We start from the raw sequence: 8,833 nt of genomic DNA on the forward strand, positions 1-8,833 counted from the left end.
GCGCGTTTGTTTGTAATACCTTGTGGGGACGATTTTTCTGACATATACTACGTTGTGGGGACCAATCGCTCCTTGTCCCCACGAGGGGAAACCCTGTTTTTGAGTCAGGGGTCAGATTTAGGGCTAAGGTATGAATTGAGTTTTGGTTAGGGTTAGGGTTAGGTATGTGATGGTTAGGGTTAGGAAAAGGGTAAAGGTAATGTTTAGGCTGTAGAAATGAATGGAAGTCAATGGAAAATCCCCACAAAGATAGCAACACAAACATGTAGGTGTGTGTGCGCGTGTGTGTGTTCACAGATCAGGTGGGTTTGGTGGTGGGTCTGCTGTTTGCGTTCCTGGTGGTCCTTCCTGCAGTGTTGCTGCTCTTCTACTGCTACAGAGTCAAGACTTCATTCTACCACAAGTGGATTTCACAGAGAGAGCAGAACAAGAAGAACAAGTACTGTCTCCCTGTCATGTCCTCTGTCTGTCTGTCCATCACTGTGTTCTTGATTTCCCTGGATACTAAGCATCCAAGGGATCTAAGATTTCACAAACATTTTGTCTCACCCAACAGATTGACTGATATTTGCCAAATTTTGAATATTGGCCATCGACTGAAACTTCAAGAACTACTGACTACAGTACTGACTACTGGCCTCTGGCCAGTCATCTGGCCAGAGGCCAGATTAATGATTATCCATCAGTCAGCTGTAGTTTAATGAGTAACTCCATCTGCCAACTGGTTTCAGTTGTATATATTGTAAAAAACCAGGGCTGTCAACAATAACTCATCAAAAAATAACTAATCAAAAAAATGTAACTCATCGCACCAGTTCAATAGGTAATGAATAGAAACATGTTTGGTTTGAGGCAATAAAATGTATATTTTCAAATTTTTTGTCAGAATATGAATACAACGGCAGTTTTTGATATGGGCTATATGGGCAGTTTCCCAGGGCGTCATCAGAAAGGGGTGGAGGGCACTCAAGAATTAGAAAATAAAATCTGTCAGTTGTCCCCCAAATAGGCTTACAACTACTTGTATGCATGTGTAGAGTAAGTTGCTATCGAGTAGTGGGAGACTACAGTACTTGCTGCCTTCTGCTACAAAAAAACAAATACATAATTGCTTGCATTTTAATCGGTTGGAGTGCGGCAAGAGGATGGGCTTGCCCAGGGCACCATTCAAGATCCATAACTGCCAGCATATTTATATATGAAGCTTAAATGTTAGGCATAGTAATTAATCATGATTTATTATCGTGCCAGAGTGTGATTAATCTGAATAATTTTTTTAATTGATTGACAGCACTAATAAATACACAGATAACCTTTTTTTTCTCCACTGACTTTATATCAGACTAATTTTCCTGTTTTGAGTCAATTCTGATTACAACAACAATGTGTTTGCTAAAGGTCAGAGTAATGAGAGATTTTTAAGAATATTTTCCTTTTTACTTGGTACAGAAGCATTTAACTGCCTGCTTGGAAATAAATTCAGAAGCAGTATCTCATTTAAAGGAGAGTTTTTATTTAGAGTAAAAAGTTTCTCATAACAAGAAAATGTTTTCATTACAACAAGATAGAAAATTTGTTAAAATTAAATGTCTAAAACAACATCTAAAAATCCCTAAAGTGTTGTTTAACTGTTGCAAACTTTTCTGTTTAAAATAGCAGATATTTTGTATTAATTTACGCAAAGATTTTTTCAAAAGCATTTTTTATTGGGTATTCAAAAAAAAATTACATTTTTACAACAGCTAAATGAAAACTGCCCATGTTCAGCTGAAAACATAAATAGCACTCCAAACAATGTAGTGCGCATTCCGGGCCTATAGGTGGCATGTGACCTGTCTGATCCAGAGGTGTGTAATCTTAACCCTTTGCTTGTACAGAGGTGCATATATGATCTATATTTCTTCACTGACAGTCGGTGAAGAAATATACAGTCAGTAATGTCAGTGAGCAATGAGCAGAGATTGCCTGAACATGGCAAATAATCTGAAGCGGCGCAGCATGAGTGCAGAAGTGTGAAAAGATGTGACTGATGTCATGTTTTCCAAATGTTTTCTTGCATTGCATATCTAGAAAGTTTGACTCTGGAGCCAGTTAATGAAAATTTGTGTTTTTATTCAGCCAAATACAATGTTGCCATGTGAACGAGAAGAGAAGGCAACACAAAGCCAAGCCTTAAATTCAGTATTTGACAGGGCTATCTTTAAAATGACTGACATGGGTCAGACATTCTCACTATTTTCCAAAAACAGTAATTGAATGGAATTTTGTCCCATTCCTCCTAAACTCCTCATAGATGCACATAGCTATGTCTTGTTCTCTTTCAGTAGACCAATACATGAACCAGAATGTGTTTACCAGAATCAATGGCAGCAATCAGAGCTACTGCTCATGTACAGCAGAACAAAACAAAATCCATGTCCTCATAAAGCCTTGAGCTTTTTATGAGTTGTGCCACATTCATCACCACCCACAGAGTGATGAAAGCAGCAGATGAACATGATATTCTAGGCTCTAGCTGTGATTTATAGAACCGTATCTGTTTGGAGATGATGCAACAGCAATTTAAAGATGCTGACCGTCCAAATAAAGACAGGAAGAGAGAAGCAAAACTCTGATGATGCTGAGGGTGCTGGGCCTCATGGACAGTTAGCACTAACTGCCGCTAAAAGGGAACAGATCATGGAAAAGTGAGGAAGCTGTATGGAAAGGTTTTTAATGAGTCTTCCAGTGCAGCAGCTGCAACAAGAACCCTCAGAGTCTACAGTTTTACTTGAGAACTAATTCTCTGGGTTCATTTACAGTTCAGCTAGTGGCTTCTGTGGTCTGTAGGCATATTTGAATAGAGTAGCACCTTCCTACACTTTTAAAACTGCAGCACACACAGTTTGATCACTGGATTAGCCAGAATGGGGTTTTTGGACTGTGTATATGATATAATAATGTAATAACTATTGACTTGAGGGGAGTGAATATTTATGCAAACACTTTGTTCTAATTGTCATTATTTTGTAAAAAATTAGTTTTCAATTTGACATTAAGGGTTTTTTGGTAATTTTTTTTTGTCAAAGACAAATTTTATTGCTAATGATTGATTTGTAAAAGTAACAAAAAGCACCAAACAAAAACTTTTGATAACGTTTGCTCTCTGCTTTAAGATTGTGCTAAGTGATTCTGAAGTGTGTGTGTGTGTTAAAAGCTGTAGGAGTCAAATGCAACATGTGTGTAAAAAAAAAAAAAAAAAAAGAGACAAAATGACCACCTTGATCCAAAATGGCCAACTTAGCTATTGGGTTTGGACCATTTCTGCAAGAGATTTTTTGGTAAGTCCTGACAAGTTAGAGATGTGTACCATGTTACATAACTCTCAATCAAAGCATGGCTTAGAGATGTATTTTTTTTAAAGATTTCTGGGAGGTTGCTGTAATAATAATAATAATAATAATAATAATAATAATACAACCACCATATATTGGGGTGGATTTCTGTTGGGCGGTGAATATAATCAGTCATAGTGAGTTTAGCATTCATCCAAGAGAGGAAGGATATATCTTGTCCCTTGAAGTAAAGCAACATGTCAGGCACCAGGCTCTGGCTTATTTCTGTCTGTCCTTCTTTACTTTTTCAGGAAAGAGGCTTCAGTGGATAAAGAGAAAAATGGCCATCTGAATCCTGCCTTTCACCTGAAGGTGGTCGGCCCAATCAACAAAGCTAGTGGCCACAAGGGGGTGAGTGGAGAGATTCTGTGGCAACAATGGGAGAAAATGGAAGGAAAGGAGGATGGTGGCCTTGTTGTGGTTTGATGAATGTAAAGTGTCCATGAAGCTGACCTTCATCTTAAAAAGCTTTATTATTCAGCAGCTTGTTTTCTTATGTGACCACTTAGTCTGCCTCCTCCTACAGCCTCAGCACTTCTCCATTATTTCATCAGGCTTTTACTGCACTGTTCTCTTTATTCTTTTATTGGAAGCATCAGTGGCAAGGAGAGAGAAATCAAGTGTACAATAGGGAGAAATATGTAGCTGGAAGATGAGAAAAAATCTCATTAAGAAAACGAAATGGCAACATAATGCGAAATGTATTATAAGACATTTAATCTCTCTATAATTGCTTTTAAAATAGTTAAATAGTACCTGGATGCAATGGATATATTTTGAAAAGAGAAGCAAACAATTTTTTTAACTACTAGAAGTACCTGATATTATTTTAAAACCATTCATGTGTTTTTAAAGCAAATTTTTGTTCGTTTCAGTTTGGTTTTGTTTCTTTATTTAACTCCAGCTTTTACACACCAGCAAAGAGGTCCTGCCACTCAGACCAGGACTAGTGGCAAATGGCACCCAGCCAGTCAACATTGTGCGACCTCTTAGACCTACCGAGTCCCCCCAGGGGGCTCCTCGGGACCTCAAGGTGGTAAGACCACCCTTCCCAGCTGGCAAGCCCTCAACAGCCCCACCCAAGTCACCTCCCACCCCACAAAGACTCAGCCCTCCTAAGAAACCACTGCCCCTTAACCCAACACGTTCCCCACTGGTAAGAGCCTTTATTTACCTTTCATGGAGCTGCATGTGGATTCTGTGTTTTATAGAACTATAGCTAAACATTGTACAATATTAACACAGAGAAGCCTTCAAACAGACCATGAGAAGATGGATCAATATGTAGGAAATGATGGAAGGAAAGCAAAACTTACCAGTAACAACCATTTATCTCATATCAACCAAACCAAAATAAACATATTTAATGTATGGTACTTATTGGAATTTTCAATTCTGGTTAGGACTAGTTTGACTAATTAATTATATAGATTTATCACATTAAATAATTTAATTAATATATTGCCTTTTTTAATATTCCATTCACATGTTGCATTCACATGTTTCTGGTAAGCCTGTAAATCTGACGCAGAAACAACATCTGCAGACAGCAGCAATGGACAACAAAGTTACTTCTCTTGACTCACTGGAGGTTAAATTCTACTTCAAAACCCAATGTGATTGAATCTTAGAAAAGACTATTGTTGTGTTCAAGTTGTGCTAAAAGGAGTTAGCCTATCAGCAAAGCTAGACTAGCCTAAAGTAGCATCTCAATGCTGAAAATGTAGCAGCAGTACAGGCATCTCCAATGCAAATGTCAATGTTTATACATTAAGATTTCTAAAGAAGTTCCATGAATCATTAGGAGTTCCTGAAACATTGGAAAGATGAATGAGTAGAATAGAACTTAGTTCCAATTTGATGGTTGAAGAGCCTGAAAAACATACTAAACACTATAGATATATTTGTTGTTGAGCTCATATGTCTATTTATTCAATAGTTTAGCAGCAAAAATGTTTTTGTTTTTTTTGCTGCTAAGCTATATAGTTTGTCAACGTATAGTTTTTGATTAAAATATGATCCATTGACTACAGCCCCTGTAATTAACTCCATTAAAAAATGTAATTGAATTCCATCACTAATTCTAATTAAAACATGAAATTGCTTGAATCCAATGCATCACAAAAATAAAACCATTTGGAATCAAGTTTGAAGTTAATAGAAATGTTATTGAGCCACAGAGCCACCTTCAATGAAATGCCTCTAAATTACATCAATATTTCTAATGTTGTTTTTCTTATATTTGTTTGAAACAAAGAAGAAAGTTTCTGTGCTTTCTTCTTGGGAAAACCAGCGTATTATCTGCTGGTCAGATCTGGTTCCTCAGTTACCCACCGTGTCTCTGCTGTCTTGTAGCGAGTCTCTGAGCAGCTGTCCAGACCGGCCCCTTGTCCCCCTCAGAGACCTCTGCCCCTCAGTCCAGCCAGAGTAGCCTCCACCAGGGTGAGTCCCAGTCGCTCTTCTGGCTGCAGAGCCACAGGCCTGCTGGTCATGATGCCTCCAGCTCCTGGGCCACAACCTGTGGGGAAAGTGTCAGCCATTCCCCCTCTCAGAGTTCTCAGGTAGGAGAACACACATCATACTAATATGAAGTCCTGTATTATTTTCTGAACAGAGTGACGGTGGTAGATGTTTTCCCAGTGAAAGTCCAGACTTATTTCATATGTAGCAAGATCACAGTACGTAAAAAATGATGTTCATGGATGCTATGCATCCAATCAGACTGACTTTTAGCTGTTTTGCAAAAACGTATTGGCAAATATTTTACTTTGCAGATGTGCAGAGCTGGTACAGAGAAACACCAAAAAGACTTCAGCTGTAATTGCTGCTGCTTATCTACACTGTAGTCTGTCTGATTTACACTAAGAGGTTCTGTTGAGTGAGTGGGAAATCAAATTGCCATCAACAGTAGCTGTCCAGAAGCTGTGCATCACTCTGTCTTCAGTCTGACACGACTTCCTGCCCGTGACACTGATTATTTAATTGTTTGTCCTCCAGTGGCATTCTTTGTGCCAGCTGCTTTTTCATTAAAGAAATCACTGTTTCACGTGTCAGCGGTAAACTAATTAGTCACTCTGATGGAGAGGATGGATCTAAAGGTCTGCAGGCGGGGAAGAAAGTTTCCCGAATGAAATGGACTGGAAGTGGTTTCAGCAGTGCTCACTAACTCACTTCTGGACCTAAAAAAAATGCATAAAATATTTTAGTCTAATTTTAAGTCAAACAATGGTGAAAAAAAGTATTTTTATTCTGTGTAAATATCTGCTTTACCTGCACCACTGTGAAAATGCTGTAATGTTGAAGTGAAAGTGATGACTACATACTGTTGCTGAAGCTGTTTCCAGTGTTTCTTGTCTTCTCTTTCTGAGCTGTTTTCTGCTCCAGACTGCAGTCCACCGACTCAGTTCTTGTCTGAAATTCAGCTTCCTTTTCATGGAAGTGACAGTCCCCTCTGCAAAGCTGTGTACTTTTGTCATCTGGTACAGATTCATTCTTGTTTCCATAAACGTACTCTGACATTGTAAAAGTGTCAGGATGAGAAATCTGCCAGGTATTCTGTGCCGTTTTGAAGCTTACACTGTACTTCAGAGATGAACATGGTGTAACAGTATGGTCTCTTGGTTTTCTCCACAATGGGCCTGCTAACCAGATGCATCACAGTTGTCCTGACAACATCATCATGCTTCTTCTAAGCTCCTCTAGTTGTGAACAGGTTTGCACTGCTGTTTAGCTGATTTGATTTTAACTTTGATGCGATTCAAGTCTTTGAGGTTGGAGGACCACCTTTCCATCACCCTAATCTTTAGCTCCATCCACAGATTCTCTTTCATATCCAAGTCAGAACTCTGGCTGATCACTTCAAAATATTCATTTTGTTTCCAGTCAGGAGAAACAGGGTCAAATAAAAAGATTACTCTGAACCTCCATCAGCCAGAGTTTAACATAATAAATCAGTAAAAGGCTCTCAATGCAAAAGCATTGCATTGACTATTTTGTTTTTTAATCCTGTTTTTAAAGCACAGTTTGTATTTGGCTCTAAATAAGCATCACTCTGTCTCACAATGGGAAGCAATTATTTTGTGCTTCAAAAAGCCGAGATGAGAAAACAAAGTTTTTATCTCTGTGGCTCAGAAAACATATTTTCATCAGTACAATAGACATTGGTTTTGTTAAAATGACAAAGAATGGAACATATACTAAGTTATAATTGCTGTTTAGAAAATCTTAAGCAGCTTAGTAGATCTTATGCAGAAATCTTGTTTTCCCACCTGTTTCTAGACCGATCCCAGGTGCCAGACCGAACACAGCCTCGCATCCACAAAAATGACCTTCTCCTTGCCCCGCCCTGTCCTCCCCGCCCCCAACCCCCCTCCCACCCCCTTGGTGAGGAGGCAGCAGCTGACAGCCTATTTGCACTAAGGAAACTTTAGCTGGTGAACACAGAGCTTTCACATGCAGCAGAGGACAAACAGAGCTGGTACCAGAGACATGGAGGAACAAACAGGACTCCAACACTTCAGATTTCTAATGAACCCCCCCAACCTCCTCCATCCTGCCCCGTCTCAGTCCTCTCACCTTATCTTCACCCCGTCTTCCCCCATTCCTGGTGTGTTAACATTACCATGACGACGCTGCGTTGTGTGGAGGCCTTGCAGACTGAAACATGTTGATGGTTATTTACCAAATCAGTTTTTAGTATTACTGTTTTTTTATCTATTAATGCTGTCCATTTCTAAAACTCCATTTTGTAATGTGTTGCTTTGTTTACAGTTTGCTTCATGTTGTGTTAAATGATTTGTGTTTTGTGCCAAAGAACTTTTTATGTACCTGCGGTGTGTCTGAATTGCTGTAGAATCTTGTTTTGTTAACAAGTCAGCCCCCCTGCCCCCCTTCCTTCTACTTTTAGTTTTTTTATCATTGTTTGTATTTTACCTTATGAAGAATGTTTCAAGTTAAATGTGTCGGTACAGATGTCTATCAGGGGAATGATAGCCATTCACTCAGCAGCTTTTATCCACACTGTTTACAAGGTGGAGGGCTTGATGGAGAGCTGACAGGACACATCCAGGTCTTTATGGAGTTTTTATCTTGTTTGCTCTGTTTTTCATTTCAGCTGGTGAATATAAATATTTTTACAAAAACATCAAGTTTTGTTTTTTATTCAACTTATTTCTCCTTTTCCTTGAGTCACTTTGTTACAGCAGATCATCTTTCTCCATATCATCCAGTGTTGAACACATTCAGCCGTCTGCATTTATTTGTGATATTTCTAGCTATTCATTACTTCACCCACCTGGACAGAAACTTACGGTAAATAAAACCAGAGAATGATGCTCCCATCCTCATGTTTCACTATGGGAATGGCGTTCCCTCTGTGATGTCAAACATACCATTTGAAATCTCAACGTATAACGCTGAGGTCCGAAAATCGGGTTTTCTGAGATTTTGGGAGATTGGTC

At 38.9% G+C, this 8,833-nt stretch overlaps 1 protein-coding gene across 1 annotated transcript in view; it reads left to right on the top strand.

Annotated features, from left to right (window-relative positions):
* Positions 1 to 8,521, top strand: part of adam19a (ADAM metallopeptidase domain 19a) — a 167,758-nt gene extending 159,237 nt beyond the window's left edge. Inside the window, exons 19-23 of the mRNA XM_007567888.2 lie at positions 298 to 439; positions 3,626 to 3,725; positions 4,279 to 4,530; positions 5,730 to 5,935; positions 7,653 to 8,521. Of these exons, the coding sequence (XP_007567950.1) occupies positions 298 to 439; positions 3,626 to 3,725; positions 4,279 to 4,530; positions 5,730 to 5,935; positions 7,653 to 7,701 (749 nt within the window). The 3' untranslated portion in view covers positions 7,702 to 8,521. The remainder of the gene's footprint in view (positions 1 to 297; positions 440 to 3,625; positions 3,726 to 4,278; positions 4,531 to 5,729; positions 5,936 to 7,652) is intronic.
* The last annotated feature ends 312 nt before the right edge of the window (positions 8,522 to 8,833 follow it).

The sequence above is a fragment of the Poecilia formosa genome, unplaced genomic scaffold (genome assembly GCF_000485575.1).
Source record: "Poecilia formosa unplaced genomic scaffold, Poecilia_formosa-5.1.2 Scaffold214, whole genome shotgun sequence".
Taxonomy (NCBI): Eukaryota; Metazoa; Chordata; class Actinopteri; order Cyprinodontiformes; family Poeciliidae; genus Poecilia; species Poecilia formosa.